At 38.3% G+C, this 16,834-nt stretch overlaps 1 protein-coding gene across 1 annotated transcript in view; it reads left to right on the top strand.

Annotated features, from left to right (window-relative positions):
• Positions 1-15,371, top strand: part of Heca (hdc homolog, cell cycle regulator) — a 59,669-nt gene extending 44,298 nt beyond the window's left edge. The window contains exons 3-4 of the mRNA XM_051175327.1: positions 9,320-9,474; positions 12,074-15,371. Coding sequence (XP_051031284.1) covers positions 9,320-9,474; positions 12,074-12,238 — 320 coding nt within the window. The 3' untranslated portion in view covers positions 12,239-15,371. The remainder of the gene's footprint in view (positions 1-9,319; positions 9,475-12,073) is intronic.
• The last annotated feature ends 1,463 nt before the right edge of the window (positions 15,372-16,834 follow it).

The following is a 16,834-nucleotide window of genomic DNA, read 5'->3' as shown; positions in this document are numbered from 1 at the left end:
AGCTCATATTGTTAGTGGGTGGCAGTCTTGTAGTTCCCAGACCTTTCTTTGGTTTCAATTTTCTCTTCAAACCAATATTGGCTCCCTTTTTTATGTTTTCTCTCTCTCTCTCTCTCTCTCTCTCTCTCTCTCTCTCTCTCTCTCTCTCTCTGTCTCTCTCTCCTGTCTTCTATTCCTACCAGGAATCAATCATCCTAGTCACATGTGTTTTCCTCTCCTCCCACTCACTTTGTCCTACTTCTCTCTCCATTCGCTGCCCCCCCCCCCACTTCCCCTGTGCTCTGGGGGACTTGTCCCTTCCAGGTTCTGTGAGGGACTTTATTTGAATTTCTTAGAATATACCTTGTATCCTAGTTCCTCTGGTGGTATGAATTATAGGCTGGCGATCCTTTGTTCTAGGTCTGAAATCTGTATATGAGTGAGTACATACTATGTTCCTCTTTTTGTGACTGGGTTACCTCATTCAGGATGGTTTCTTCAAGTGCCATCCACTTGCCTGCGAATTTCAAGACACCATTATTTTTTTCTGCAGAGTAGTATTCCATTGTGTAGATGTGCCACATCTGCATTATCCATTCTTCAACTGAGGGGCATCTAGGTTGCTTCTAGGTTCTTGCTATTACAAATAATGCTGCTATGAACATAGTTAAACAGATGTCTTTGTTGCATGGATGTGGATACTTTGGGTATATGCCTAAGAGAGGGATTGCCGGGTCCTGTGGTAAACTAATTCCCATTTTCCTGAGGAACCGCCATACTGATCTCCAGAATGGCTCTATGAGTTTGCACTCCCACCAGCAGTGGAGGAGTATTCCCCTTTCTCTACATCCTCTCCAGCATGAGTTGTCATTGGTGTTTCTAATTTTAGCCATTCTGGCAGGAGTAAGATGGTATCTCAAAGTTGTTTTGATTTGCATTTCCCTGATAGCTAAGGATGTTGAACACTTTCTTAAGTGTCTTTTAGCCTTTTTGATTTCCTCTATTGAGAATTGTTTCTTCGGTTCTGTATCCCATTTTTTAATAGGGTTATTTGGTATTTTGTTGACTAGTTTCTTGAGTTCTTTGTATATTTTGGAGATCAGCCCTTTGTCGGATATAGGATTGATGAAAATCTTTTCCCAGTCTGTTGTGGGCTGCCTTTTGGTCTTGTCCAATGTGTCCTTTGCCTTACAGAAGCTTCTAAGTTTAAAGAGGTCCCATTTATTAATTGTTGCTCTCAGTGTCTGTGCCCCTGGAGTTATGTTCAGGAAGCGGTCTCCTATACCAATTTGTTCAAGGGTACCTCCTACTTTCCCTTGGCTCAATGTGGCTGGATTGATGTTGAGGTCTTTCATCCATATGGACTTGAGTTTTGTGCATGGCGATAGACATGGATCTATCTGCAGTCTTCAACACACCCTCATCCAATTGTGCCAGCACCATTTGTTGAAGATGCTGTCCTCGCCCCATTTGTATAATTTTAGCTGTTTTGTCAAAAATCAGGTTTCCATAGGTGTGTGGGTTAATATCAGGATTTTCAATTTGATTCCATTGGTCTACCTGTCTATTTTTATGCCAATACCAGACTGTTTTCAGAACTATAGCTCTGTAGTAGAGCTTAAAGTCAGGGATGGTGATGTCTCCTGAAGTTCTTTTATTGTGTAGGGTTTTTTTTTTTTTTTTTTTTTTTTTTTTTTTGGCTATCCTTGTTTTTCCATATAAAGTTGATTATTATCCTTTCAAGGTTGGTGAAGAATTGTGGTGGGATTTTAATGGGGATTGCATTGAATCTGTAGATTGCTTTTGGCAAGATGCCATTTTTACTATGTTTATCCTATCTATTCAAGAGCATGGGAGATCTTTATATTTTCTGGTGTCTTCTTTAATTTCTTTCTTTAGAGCCACAAAGTTCTTATTATATAGGTCTTTTACTTGTTTGGTAAGTATTACACCAAGATATTTTATGTTGCTTGTGGCTTTTGTAAAGGGTGATGTTTCTCTGATTTCTTTCTCTGTCTCTTTGTCGTCTGAAACAAGTAGGATACTTATTTTTTTGAGTTTACCTTGTATCCTGCTACTTTGCTGAAGGCGTTTATCAGCTGTAGGAGTTCCCTGATAGAACTTATTGGGTCGCTTATGTAAACTATCAATCATCTGCAAATAGAGACAGTTTGACTTCTTCCTTTCCAATTTGGATCCCCTTGATCTCCTTTTGTTGTCTTATAGCTTTAACTAGAACTTCCAGTACGATATTGAAGAGATATGGAGAGAGAGGGCAGCCTTGTCTTGTTCCTGATTTTAGAGGAATTGGCTTAAGTTTCTCTCCATTCAGTTTGATGTTGGCCATTGGTTTGCTCTATATTGCTCCTATTATGTTTAGGTATGTTCCTGTTATCCCTGACCTCTCCAAGACCTTTATCATGAAAGGGTGTTGAATTTTGTCGAAGGCTTTTTCCGCATCTAGGGAGATAATCATATGGTTTTTCTTTTTCTGTTTGTTTATATGGTGGATCACGTTGATAGATTTTCGTATGTTAAACCATCCCTGCATTCCAGGTATGAAGCCTACTTGGTCATGGTGGATGATTTCTCTGATGTATTCTTGAATTCGGTTTGCCAGTATTTTATTGAGTATTTTTGCATCGATGTTCATCAGGGATATTGGTCTGTAGTTTTCTTTCTTAGTTGTGTCTTTGTGAGGCTTGGCTACCAATGTTATTGTGGTCTCATAAAAAAGAGTTTGGCAATGAACTTTCTGTTTCTATTTTGTGGTATTAGTGGAGTAGTGGTATTAGTTCTTCCTTGAATGTCTGGTAGAATTCTGCACTGAATCCATCTGGCCCTGGACTTTTTTTGGTTGAAAGGCTTTCGGTGACTGCTTCTATTTCATTGCGGGTTATAGTTCTATTTAAGTTGTTTGTCTGTCCTTGATTTAATTTTGGTAAGTGATAGTTACCCAGAAATTTGTTCATTCCCTTTGAATTTTCAATTTTTGTGGAATACAAATTTTCAAAGTATGACCTGAAAATTGTCTGGATTTCCTCTGTGCCCGTTGTTATATTCCCCTTTTCATTTCTGATTTTGTTAATTTGCATGTTCTCTCTCTGCTTTTTCATTAGTTTAATAAAGGTTTGTCTTTCTTGTTGATTTTCTCAAAAAACAAACTCTTCATTGCCTTGATTTTTTTTTTTTTTTTTTTTTTTTTTGTATTGTTTTCCTGGTTTCTATTTTGTTGATTTCAGCCCTCAAGTTGATTATTTCCTGGCGTCTACTCCAAGGGGTGAATTCGCTTCTCTCTGTTCAAAGGCTTTCAGTTGTGCTGTTAATTCTCTTATGTGACTATCCTCTGTTTTCTTCATATGGGCACTTAGTGCAATGAACTTCCCTCGTAGTACTGCTTTCACAGTGTCGCATAAGTTCAGGTATGTTGTGTCCTCATTCTCGTTGAATATTAGAAAGTCCTTAATTTCTTTCTTTATTTCTTCTTTGACCCAGGTGTGGTGCAATTGCACATTGTTGTTTCCATGAGTTTGCAGGTTTTCTGCTATTTGTGTTGTTGTTGAATTCCAATTTTAAAGCATGGTCTGATAAGATGCAAGGACCTATTCCTATTCTCTTGTATCTGTTGAGGTTTGTTATGTCACCTAGTATGTGGTCGATTTTAGAGAAGGTTCCATGTGGAGCAGAGAAGACGGTATATTGTTTTGTGTTTGGATGGAATGTTCTATAGATGTCTGTTAACTCCAGTTGAGACATATCTTCTGTTAGTTCTTTTGTTTCTTTATTGAGTTTCTGATTTGTGGTCCTGTCTAGTAGTGTTGAGAGTGGTGTATTGAAGTCTTCACTATAAGTGTGTGAGGTTTTATATGAGCTTTGAGTTTTAGTAGTGTTTCTTTTACGAATGTGGGTGCCTTTGTATTAGGGGCATAGGTGTTCAGAATTGAGACTTTGTGTTGATGGATTTCTCCTGCGATGAATATGAAATGACCGTCTTCATCTCTTTTGATTAATTTTGATTTTAATTCTAACTTGTTAGATATTAGGATAACTATGCCTGCTTGCTTCTTGGTTCCATTTGATTGGAAAATCTTTTCCCAAACCTTTACCCTGAGGTAATGTCTATCTTTGGAGCTAAGATGTGTTTCTTGTATGCAGCAGAAGGATGGATTCTGTCTTCGTATCCATTCTGTTAGCCTGTGTCTTTTTATAGGTGAGTTAAGACCATTAATGTTGAGGGTGAGTAAGGACCATTGATTGTTGATGCTTGTTTGATTTAGGTTTGTTGTTGGCAGTGGTATTGTGAATATATTAGTTCTGCTTCACCCTTGGTTTCTGGTGTAGTTGCATTATCTGTTGCCTACGTTTTGTGGGTGTAGTTACTTTCCTTGGGTTGGAGTTTTTCTTCCAATACTTTCTGTAGGGCTGGATTTGTAGATACATATTGGGAAAATCTGGTTTTGTCATTAAATATCTGTTTTCTCCATCTGTAGTGATTGAGAGTTTTGCTGGATATAATAGCCTAGGCTGGCATCCGTGTTCTCTTAATACTTTTAGAATATCTATCCAGGACCTTCTGGCCTTGAGGGTTTCCATGGAGAAGTCAGGTGTAATTTTGATAGGTCTGCCATTATATGTTACCTGTCCTTTTTCCTTCTCTGCTCTTAATATTCTTTCTTTATTCTGTATGCTAGGTGTTTTGATTATTATATGTCGAGGGTTTTTTTTTTTTTCCTTTGGTCCAGCCTATTTGGGGTTCAGTATGCTTCTTGTACTTTCATGGGCATGTCCTTCTTCAGATTTGGAAAGTTTTCCTCGATGATTTTGTTGAATATGTTTTTAGCACCTTTGAGCTGGGCTTCCTCACCTTCGTCTATGCCTATTATTCTTAGGTTTGGCCTTTTCATGGTGTCCCACATTTCCTGGATAGTTTGTGTTAAGGATTTGTTGGATTTATGAGTTTCTTTGGTCAATGAATCTATTTCTTCTAGTTTATCTTCTGCACCTGAGATTCTCTCTACGATGTCTTAAATTCTGTTGGTTATGCTTGCATCTGTAGTTCCTGTTTTTTTTTTTTTTGCCCAGTTTTTCTATTTCCAGCATTTCTTCGGTTTGTGTTGCCTTTATTTTCTCAATTTCAGTTTTCAAGTCTTGAACTATTTCCTTCACCTGCTTAATTGTTTTTTCTTGGCTTTCTGTACTTTTTTTTTACTTTCCTTAAGGAATTTGTTCATTTCTTCCACTTTTTTGTTTGTTTTTTTCTTCCATTTCTTTAAGGGATTTTTTTCACATCTTCTTTGAGAGCTTCTATCATTTTTATGAAGGCAGTTTTTAAGTCATTCCCTTTTGCTTCCTCTGCTTTGTTGTTTTGTTCCATTCTAGTTGGTGTAGATTCCCTAGATTCTGGTGGTGTCATGCTTGTCTTTCTGTTGTTAGGTGTTCTCTTGTATTGCCTTCTTCCCATAGCTTCTTCCAGTAGGTGTTGGTCTGGTCTCTCTCTATGGTACTTCCCTGGTGGGCTTATGTGGGTCAGAGGTTCAATGTCTATAGCTCTGGGTGGCCCAAACTCTCTAGGTGGTCTCTCTGCAGACAGGGACCTGTGGATGTGGTAAGGGATGAGGATCCAGTAGTAGATGCTCGCGGGAACTCAGAGTGGATTTGCAAATATAGACAGATCTCCAGGACAGGCCCAGGACTCCAGCAGAGGACTGGAGATGGGGATCAGAGACCAAGCATGTGGGAATTAAGGGTCGTCCTGAGTGGATAGCCAGGTCTCTTGTGTTCAGAGTTGCTCCGAGAAGTCCCCTGAAGTAGTGTGGACTTTGGCTCCACCCTCTGTCCCAGTGCCAACCAGAGAGGCCGGACAGTGGGCAGGGTAGGGCACAGGGTAAGGGGGGGCAGGCTCTATGTTTTTGTTTCCTATTTAGCATAACTGTTAGTAATTTTAGGAGGAAATGAGTAAACATACCTTTACTTCTATACCTTAAAACTTGTACCATACTTTATAGAAATGAATTAGGGTTCTTATGATGGACACATTTATTTTTATGTCCATCAAGTATTCATTTGTCTGTCAAGCTTTGCACATGTGCTAAGTGAGGTCACCAATGTAAAATATTGGTATATAAAATGCATTTTATAAAATATAACTAACTGTACTAAGCCCAAGACTGACTAATAGCATCACAACATGAAATTAGTAAATAATGTGTACACATTATATTACATTGAATATTCTGCGATCATCAAAATGGACGAAAGGGCCACTTGGATGTGGTTGTTCAGGAGGCAATATGAAGGCAATATGAAGGACAGTGGTTAAGAGAAAACCAACTAGGTTGTGATCAGGAGATGTTTGGTTGGAAATGTTGTAGAGTAGAAAATTAATTGGAGATGGGGAGAGCAGGCTGGGGCCTGGGGTGTATGTGTCTGTATTTTCAAGACATTGTAGAAACCATTTGCCATGTGATTATGAATTCAGAGATTTTATTTTCAGCATTTAAAAGCAAACAAGCATATAATAATATACCTAAAGAAGTTGCTCTAAAGGCTAGGGACCTAGAGACAGAGTTGAAGCTGTGTCACAGCTGTATGCATGACGATGAAAAACTATTTTCTCAGAATATAAAGGAGGAGACTTTTTAAAAGGGAGATTACAGATTTGGATACTCTTGACTGTAAAAATGAAGGGTCTTCTTTAGTTCACCTTGATTCCAGACCAGATAAATGATGTTTTCACAGGTAGGAGTAGGTGAGGTTTGTTTGGCAAAGGCCATGATTTCATGGGAAAAAAGGTGAGATCATTTGTATATGTTTAATTAATTTTCTGTGGAGGTTTAACAAGTACTGTTAGAAACAAGCATTTTGGGTGAGCACGTTGAAGCTTATTTTAAATCAGTGGCTAAATCTTGGCAATAAAAAAGCTCTTAAATGAAAAGAGAAGAGGAATTGGCTTTGATAGAGCTCAAAACTAAATCCTGAGGGTGTTGATCAGGGAGGGGATGGAGAAAGGGAGAAATTAGATAAGCCTGAATTACTTATAAATCTGTACTCACACTCTTTGTAAGCATACACAGATAATGGTTGTGTTCAGTGTACTCTACAGAGGTACTGACAAATAACTTCTGGTTTTAGGATCTGTGGTCAAGGGAGTTAATGAATACTAGAGAAGTCAGCAGTACCACAAATAAGGCATTATTCATGGGTCAGTGTTTCTATTGATGCACCTTAGAAGATGGGGTGATTTTATTTATAGCAAGTTCTTATTCCAACCACACTTTAAAGCATTTTCAGTTGCAACAGAATAGCCACATTCTTGGCTATGGGATTCCCTAGTTCACTGTTGATATGTTGCCGAGATGTTTGCTCTGTTCTTTGGATTGTTATTCCCTTGCTCTGCCCCTTACCCCTTCTGGCCCTCCCAGCTCTGCTTCTAGCCCCTGCTCTCTGATTCAGAAAATAGTTTGGTCTTCTTAAGGTTGGTGTAGTTAAGAAGGACTTGTTTAATTTCTTCACTACTGTGTATTATTATATGTGATTGTCCCATTAGGGCTTTGCTTATAGAATCATCTTTCCTATGGCTCATAAATTCTCTGGATAGCACATGATGGAATAGCAATGGAAAATAAGTTCAGAAACTAAGTTTGGACTCAGGCTTCCCAATAGTTTGCTTGCCTATAGGGTAAGAGTCAAGAGGTCAAGAAAGACATGAATTGGGTTTGGTCTTGGCTCCTTATTATTTTTTGCTACTCAGGCTCTTTAAGTATCTGTCCCTCCTGTTTGAAATGGGAATAACAATAATAAGTCCTGTGTAGTATTGCAGTGAGAGTTAAATGCAGTAATTGATAGAGTGCTCATGGTATAGTACAGTGAATGCTCATTGTCTTCATCATCACAGCCATTGTTACAGGCACCTTCAGTGTGTGGTGTTAACTTCTAATAGCACCGTAATGCCAGTGAACATTACAAGTAGGACCAAGGAGGAAACTGGGTGTGTCAGTTGCTCACAGGTAATTGAATTGCCTTTTGGATACCAGGCACTCAGTGTGTATATCATGTGAGACGGTGTTTTCACCATTTTAGAAAAGAGGTGGGTATATTGCAAAAAGCCCTTCTCTTCCTTGTTTTGGCCTAGAACGGCCCCCAACCCCAGTTGATAGCTGTTACCATGCTCCATCCATTCACTTAGCACACAGAGCTTTTTACATTCCTGACATTGTTCTGGACACTGAGTTGACAAAAATGAAGGAGAAATGGCTCCTGCTCTGAAGGAAAAAAGAGGTCCACGTAAGCAAATGCATTAGGTGCCTTTGCACTAGAAGCAAAGAGCTGACTTTTGTTAGAGAGCAGCAGCACATTCTGAATAAGAAATTACTGTGTAGCATTCTGGGGTGCTTTTCTCAGCGGTATTCTAGAGTGCTCCCTGTTCTCAGCAGTGTTCTAGAGTTCTCCCTCCTCTCAGTGGTGTTCTAGAGTTCTCCCTTCCCTCAGTGGTGTTCTAGAGTTCTCCCTTCCCTCAGTGGTGTTCTAGAGTTCTCCCTCCTCTAGGTGGTGTTCTCGAGTGTTTCCCTGTCCTTGACAGTGTTCTAGTGTGCTCCCTGTTCTTGACAGTGTTGCTGTTACATATTGCCCAGAAATTAGTCATTCTGTACATACTAATTATTTGAACCTTTACCCTTTCATATAATTGGATGCCCTCTTTCCTTTATAAATATTAAGTCCTTGATAAACAGTGAAGGAATGAGGTTGTGACTTTTAAAAGGCCGGTAAATAATATGTTGGACTTCTAATGCATCACAAGTAATATATAATTCTAGTTCCTAAATTAGCTGTGGTGATAGCTGAGCAGTTTTGGGAACAAGGACAGTTAACATAGTAATTATGGCTGTGGTAAAATTCTGGGATGTCAATACAAAGTCAGGCATTTTGGGATGAAATTGGCTGGGTTACAGCTCATCAGACCAGTGTTGTTGGTTCATGTTGGTATGGCACATATAGACTCTGGAGAATCTTGATGATTACAGGCTGGTTATAAGCATGTGGCTTTATTGTTTGGATTTGCATGGACAGACATTATAAGCTGGGTAGCACATTTTAGAAAAGTCAACTAAAGCAAGTGTCTATTTTGAATAAATTTGAAATTTGTCTTATTGATAGCAATCATTCACTGTTAGGATAACAGGGACAGCTTAAGGATGTATTATGGAAGCCATTTGCCTTGCTTTTCATATTAATTCAAATGATAAAATGTTTGCTTTTTGTTGTTGATAGAATTTTTATTGTCACTGGAGATTAAGGTTCTTTCCACCATAGCCACCCTCAGCCTTGTGCTTTCTGTATACAGGGAGACTCATGCATCTGTATGCAGTGTGTGTGGACTGCCTGGAAGGGGTTCACAAGATCGTCTGCATCAAGTGCAAGTCCCGGTGGGATGGCAGCTGGCACCAGCTGGGTACCATGTACACCTATGACATCCTGGCTGCCTCTCCTTGCTGTCAGGTTGGTATCAACTGAAGTGAAGTGAAGATGCAGTGGGTGACATTGGGCTTCTGTCACCAAGGTAACTTAGAGGGTTTAAGGCTGCCTTGTGATTCTCTTGAAGGGTGTTTCGAGGGATTAGAGAAGGTGCTTCTGAGGGTGAAGAATTCAGGTGCCTGTGTCATTACCTTGAGATAGAACACTATGTAGTCAAAGGAATATATACAATAATAGGCTTGGAGTATTTTCCATGTGTTATGTCAGAAAAAGATGTTACAAACCATCAGAATACCCTGCTTCCATTTGTAACTAAGCATGGAAAGCACTGCTGAGTCCTGCAGCTGATTAGGGGTCTGGGGTTAGATTTCTATGCATGGCTTCTTTAGTTTTATTTTGGTTTGCTTATAATTTTCTCATTTTGTACTGCATTTGTAGAAAAGGGTTATAATTTAAAATGAAAAGGAAACTTTTATTTTCTAGAATAGACAAAAATTTCCTCTTGCTTACTTTCTGTAAGAGTTAGCAAAACTCCAGCCTCTCATTAAGTTGTGAGAGTTTGACTAGAAAGATTTGTAATTCTTAAAGTGATAGAAGAGCAGCATTCTTCTCTGACTCTTAGGAGCACCTGAAGCTGTCAAAAGATGAGGAGGGAGGTGTTGACACAAAACCCCTTTAAATAAGAAGCTAAGAAGTTAAAAATCCCCAGGAATACCTGAATTTATTATCCCACATGCTTAAGGAAGAATTTGTTACATAATTCCTTAGTAGGCAGTCCTGGGTAGCAGAGACATTTTCTCCTTCTATTACCAATTTGTTCAGATGACCAGTTTCTGCTAAGTTCAAAGACTGATAGAGGCAGTTGTTCAGCTCTCCTCCCTCCCTTCTCCCTTCCTCCCTCCCTCCCTCCCTTCCCTCCCTCCCTCCCTCTGTCTGTCTCTCTCTCTCCTTTCTTTCTCTCACTCTTTATTGCCATTTTAGTATTTTCCAGAGGAGAAATAATGCTCATGAGAGAGGTGGACAGTGGTTTTTTTTTTTTTTTTGTCTTTTGGTTTTTTATAAGGTTGACTAGTTTTCTGCTTTTGTGGTATACTGACTACATTTCCAGATTCAGTGTTAGCTTTGAAAATGAGTTACCATAATCTTCTAGTTAATCACTATCATGTTTTATGGTTACTGCTGTGCCTCAATGTCCACTCCTAAAAGGAAAGAAACCAAGGAGGTGGCATCTTTCTCTGCACATGGGTGATGTAGCATGAACATTAGCCTTTTAATTAAGGAAATAAAGAAGTGAACAAAGGTTTGAGCCTGTTAAAACTCATAACATCTTAGTGTTGCATGGGACCTTGCACAGCCTGCTGAGTTGTTCCTTATAATAGAAAACTCAAATTTTTTTTTAATGTTTTGCTCAGGTCTATACAAATTGTGTCATGGCTATGACTAAAACCTGTGATTCCTCTTCTGGTCTTCTTTTTACTACATGTAGAAAGGCTATGGGATTTCCATATCTTCAAAGAGAAATGTACAATGGCATCCTGCCCACCAGCCCTTTAGTATACACTGCATATTTACTCTTTAAACTGATGTGTGCCAAGACTATATTTTCTGACCCCCAACTGAAATGGAAAACCTGTTTGATTACTTATTTATTATTAATCAATTGAAAGTATTCACTGTGGGGATGTAGTAGTAGAGACTACTAAGGATTTTAGGTAAGTCTGAGGTAAAAATAAGCAGTAACAGGTTAGAGAGAACTTTATACTCCAGACTCAGAGAGGGACGAAGTAGTTAAAAGGGAGTTCATTTTAGGTTGTAGAAAGATAGTCTGTGTGTTGCTGTAATGTGCAATTTAGTTTAAATCCTGACTGTTCTGCTTTCCATTTTCTTGGGCATGGTATTTATCACTGTGTGTCCCTTTTTATCATCTGAAATGTAGACAATACTCCCTCACAGGAATGCTTTGAGGACAAATTTGTTAGCACATTTTTTAGGAAGTATCTAAATTAAGATTGTTTGATCTGTAACTTCTGCCTATGTACTTCACTCCCAGATCTGTTGCTGAAGGGCTCTAGGATCATGCTGTTAGAGGCCCAGGTACAGGTGAAGGTGTCATATACTAGTGAGTTCCAGAAGTCTCAAGATAAACAAAGGACTTGAGCCTTGATTGCCAATTTTGATTGGATATTTTAGAGAGATTTTATTTTTATATCAAATAGTGTTATGTCAAATCAAATGAAAGTATATATAAGCTTTTGAAATAAACTTGGACTCTTCGGGAAAGTTTTTCATGTAGGTTTGGGTACAGGGAACCAGTTTCAGCCACTTCCTAAAATCTAGGGGATAGATGGTTGCTGTTAGGTGACTGGTGGAGATGTTCAGGTAGTACAGTTTAGAATCCTCTCATTGCTAGGCACCTCATATTAAGAGAGAACAGGGAGACTGTAATCTTTAGAAGGATAATGATGAATGCCAGAATGTGTTCCTTAGTTGTACACACTCTTATTCTGATAGAAATGGAGATGCTTTACTGAATTTCAGTCAGTTCCCAGCACTTTGATTAGATGGCTTTTGACTAGTGTTGTGAAGCCAGTGGCATTGTGGCTCATGATGTCTGTTTCCCCAGGCCCGTCTGAACTGCAAGCACTGTGGCAAGCCTGTGATCGACGTACGAATCGGGATGCAGTACTTCTCTGAGTACAGCAATGTCCAGCAGTGTCCACACTGTGGGAACCTGGACTACCATTTTGTGAAGCCATTCTCCTCCTTCAAAGTTCTCGAAGCTTATTGATGAAAGCTTTGCTTTAGTAATAGCTATTTTATTGATATTATTACTTTACTACATATCTTTTATAGGGAAACATTCTGTGACATTACTTTCTTTTCTAATTTAAAGCAGAGTTTACTTTGTATATTTGCGCCACTAAAATGAGGGCTTCCCCTTGCCCTGTCTTGATTCCCAAATGTCAGTATGTGGTTAATACTGGATCCCAAATGGGAAGTCATGCAGGTTTTGGTAGGGTTTCAGTCTCCTGCAGAATCTCTGATGCAGTTTTAGGAAGGATGGATGACATTTAGGTGTGGGTTCTGTGGTGAGACTAAAGGTGTTGTGGGAGTTGGGAGGAAGCTTTTACTTAGCTCTCTGGTAGAGATCTGCTGTCAGATGCTTGGGCCTTGGGGAAAACGAGTGACAAGTGAATGTAAGTCTGAGCCTGGAGAGCCAGTGCTGCTTAGGCTACCTGGACTCTGTTCTTCAGTTCAGGTTGAGGTGCAATTTACTCCACTGACAGGTGATTTGGGAGTAGAGCTGAGTGCTCTGTCTTTACTGTTTATAAAAGTTAACAGTTTTCATACTGGAAATAATATCCAAATTATATGACACTTGAAAACTGTTGCTGTTACAAATGTTTTAGGTGAGCTGAATATAGCAGGTCTTGTGAAGTGAAATTGGAAATGATGTTCACTGAATCATGAGGGCAGGAAGACAAAACTTGTTTATTTGAATTGTTTCTCTAGAAATCAATCAGAAAACCTACAGCAAATCTGCACATGCTGTGGTTTTGATGGGTATCATTTACAGATTGCATTGCTGAAGTAATTGTTTGATACCCAGATCTTCTCGGAAGTAAACCTCTAGCCTAACTGTGCTACAGAACTAGTCGTGCCACACTTGTCATATATCTACTGCCACATAAACCCATTTAATACTCAGTTTCCAAAACCAGAGTTGACCTGAAGAAAAAAGGGGAAATTGGTTGGAATGAAGAAGAACAGCTCTTATTCTTTTAAAAGTATGTTTCATTTTGCAACATTATGCAAAGAGCATATTTGAAAATAGATTATCCTGAAGATTCCCATGATCCCTTACTGTTTTTTTTTTGTTGTTGTTGTTAAATTATATACAGAACACCAGGTATTCCAAAACCAGCTCCTGTTCACTAGAACTTGGTGGCTTCAATGTGCTGAAGACACCCCTTATAGAATTAGAATTAGAGAATTACTTCTCATGAGGGAATTTGATAATTTCAAGTATGACACAGAAATATACATTAAAAGAATACTAAAAATAATCATTTAATGAGTAGGTAAATGTGGGATTCATGTAAATAATTTTATATCACTTACTTGGTTTATGCCATCCCCAAGGGATTTTCTTTTCATAATTGTCTAAGCATTATTGCCAATGAGTTTTAGGTTCTACAGAAGTGCTTGGTGTTTTGTTTGAAACAATAACATTAAATAACCTATGCTAAACTAAAACTCTTCTTCATCAGTTGGTTTGTTACTTCTGGTTTAGTGTTTGATGAGCTGAAAAGTTTCACATCTGCAAGAAATGCTCCAGTTGCCTAGGACAAGCAGAAATCATCATTGGTCAGATGGTGTCTAATGCAATTTCATGAGGTCTATAGGACATAATACTTGCAAATTTTTCTGTGATACACAAAGCTGTAATTATGAGTTAGCTGTTTCCTTATGAATCTACTGTACACATATGAATCTGTTGTACACAAAAGTTAAAATTTGGTAAATTTCTATTCAGATTCCATATTTGTCTTCATGTTTGTTTCCAATTTTTAAAATAAATACTAATGCTGTTCTTTAACCTATTGACATTTTCTAGTAAAATTTCATTATTGTTCTGAAGTATTCCTAGCCATTGCACCCAGTGAGTTCTTTAGATTTAGAAAAAAACAAAACAAAACAAAAAATCAAAAACACTGTGGGACTGTAAGCCACATCTTGTTCTTGCTTCTTAGATTGTTTTCTGCCCCCAAATGAAGTTTCACTGTAATTGGATAACATTTGCTGTTGATATTGTGCTGATGATAAAGTAAAAAAAGAGAAGCATGAGTCCCATATTCTAATACTTACCTTTTGCCTTTTAGTGCATTGATCTTAATTTTTACCAAACTTTGCGTGAACACATTGGTTAGAATTGGAATGTGTCAGGAAATACCACTTTTGTTGAAGTTGGGATATGAACGGGCATCAGTCATCTAGGAGACCTAACTTCTGGGGTTTTTTGTTTGTTTGTTTGTTTGTTTTTGTTTTTTGTTTTTCCCATGAGTAGTAAAGTGATTTTTATCTACTTTAACATTTTCAGTCATTTATTTTGAAAGAATTCCATACTTTGAGCAATTAAAAGTAACTGCTCCTATCTTGAAAGAAGCTAATTTCCGATTATTTTCTCTTCAGGACATCTTAGCTCTCTGCTTTCATCTGATCACTCAATCACATGGGAAGCACTTGGTAAAATTTGGCTTATACCTTAAAGGTAGACTTTATTTCATTACAAAAGAGCTTCCCCAGCATCCTTTAATTTCCAATCTTTGTAAAAGGGGTTCCCTTTCCTAAGTAAAGGAAATTTCCATACTTTTCTGGGGGAAATTAACTTATGAAGGAAGAATATTACATGTTTAAATGCTAAAACTTAACAAAGTGACCCATAACTTGCTAGACCACCTTTCTGAGTTCTTCATGTCATCTCACCACACCAGGGCTCACATTTCAGTCTGCTCTGTGCCTGTTGTCTAACCTGTTTGGTTTTTTGTTTAATTCCTTGAAGGAAGCACTTGTTGAGTAATTGTAGTTGGAAGATTGGAGAAGAGGTGAGGAGAAAGTACTTTTGTTTAGGGTCTGGTTCCCAAACAGGATGCTTCATAGCCCAATTTCATACTTTGTTGACTTAAGATTTTTCAAGGTAATTGAAAGGGAATATAATGAATGGACTCCATGAAAAGCAGCTCAAAAATATGCTGTATAAATATTTCTTGTCAAGATGTTTGCATTGCACTTTTGTTGAGGGAAGCTAGTGTAAATACTTAAAGAATGTTGAGAAAATTGAAGCATTTGGGTTTTGGAATCATGTGTGGTGTTAGAGGGTTTCTATATGTGAAAGGTATCTATTAAGAATAAAAAATTTTAGAAACAAATATTGAACTTGGCTTTAATGTGTTACGAGATTTTGGTTGGTTTTTCTTATTTGTTTGTTTGAGGAATGGGGTTGTTTGGTAAGAAAAGACATTAGAGAAGTAGGGATATTCTTAGGAGTTAAAATAATATCTAGAAAACCATTCCAAAGTTGCTGCAGCTAATCAAAACTATAAATTCTGGGCTAGTGAGATGGCTCAGCACGAAAAGGTACCTGTTAACAAATTTAACAACCTGAGTTTTATCCCCAGAACCCACATGGTGGATGGAGAGACCTACTCCAAAAGGTTGTCTTCTGACCAGAACATGTATGCTGTGGTGCGTGCACATGTGATAGATAAATGTAAAAAGGAAAAAAGAGGGGAAGAGGGTCCACAATTACAAATTCTTCACTGCTTACTAAAAGTGTATATCATATGTAAGCTTCCGTTGCAACCAATTAATGGCAAATCAGCCTTCCCCTTGTCTCATGTGGATAGTATAAACTTACTGTTTATAAAGAATTCTATGGTGTAGAGAGTGTTATAGAAAAATTGAAAGTGGTTTTGTTACAGTGCAGACCAGCCATCGTAGACATTATCTTAGTCAGTGTTCTGTTGCTGTGAAGAGACCCATGACCAAGGCAGCTTTTATAAAGGAAAGCATTTAATTGGGGCTTGTTTACAGTTTCAGAGGCCAGGAGCATGGCTACAGGCAGGCAGGCACTGGAGCAGTAGCTGAGAACTTCATATCCTGGTCTGCATGTAGCAGGTAGGGAAAAAGAGATGAGACTAGGCCTGGCCTAGGCTTGTGAAATCTCAGAGCCCACCCCTAGTAACACACTTCCTCCAACAGGGCCACACTTTCTAATCCTTCTAATTCCTTCAAACAGTTTTACTCTTTGGTGACCAGGCATTCAAATATGTGAGCCCATGGGGACCATTCTTACTCAAAACTCTACAGACATGTAGTCAAAACTTAAAGTAATCTTGGTTTTCCCTGAATGCTAGTTGTAACCACAAAACATGCTTTATGTCTGAATCAGCATGACTTGGTGAGCAAGACAGCATGACCAGCTGTCTTGAAAGAATGTGTAACAACCAGTAACACAAGAAGGCAAAAACTTTATTCTCTGTAAAAGATGCTGTGATGGCTCTGAACAGCCTTCCAACACTTCCTTTTGGAGTTTTTCTGGATTTCAGGTGCTATGATCTTTATTGTGTGGGACCAATGTCAGCAGAGTGGAGACCTCAGTTCTTACTTCAATGGAGAAAAGCTGTTCCACAGTGGTGGCAATTGAGTTAAGCAGTAGAAAACTCCTATTCTTATGATTTCCGCTTTAAATCCTGCCTACTGTTTTGATTTAAATTTGACAAATTCTACAAATAATTAGATTGCTCATTATATGGGTGGTTTAGTAAAGAGTTAAATTTTAAGGAAAAAGCTTCTGTTAAGCATTCATTCTTTTCCAGTTCTC

The sequence above is a fragment of the Phodopus roborovskii genome, unplaced genomic scaffold (assembly GCF_943737965.1).
Source record: "Phodopus roborovskii unplaced genomic scaffold, PHOROB, whole genome shotgun sequence".
Classification (NCBI taxonomy): Eukaryota; Metazoa; Chordata; class Mammalia; order Rodentia; family Cricetidae; genus Phodopus; species Phodopus roborovskii.
The sequence above is the reverse complement of the archived record's forward strand: the minus strand, read 5'-3'. Positions and strand labels throughout refer to the sequence as shown.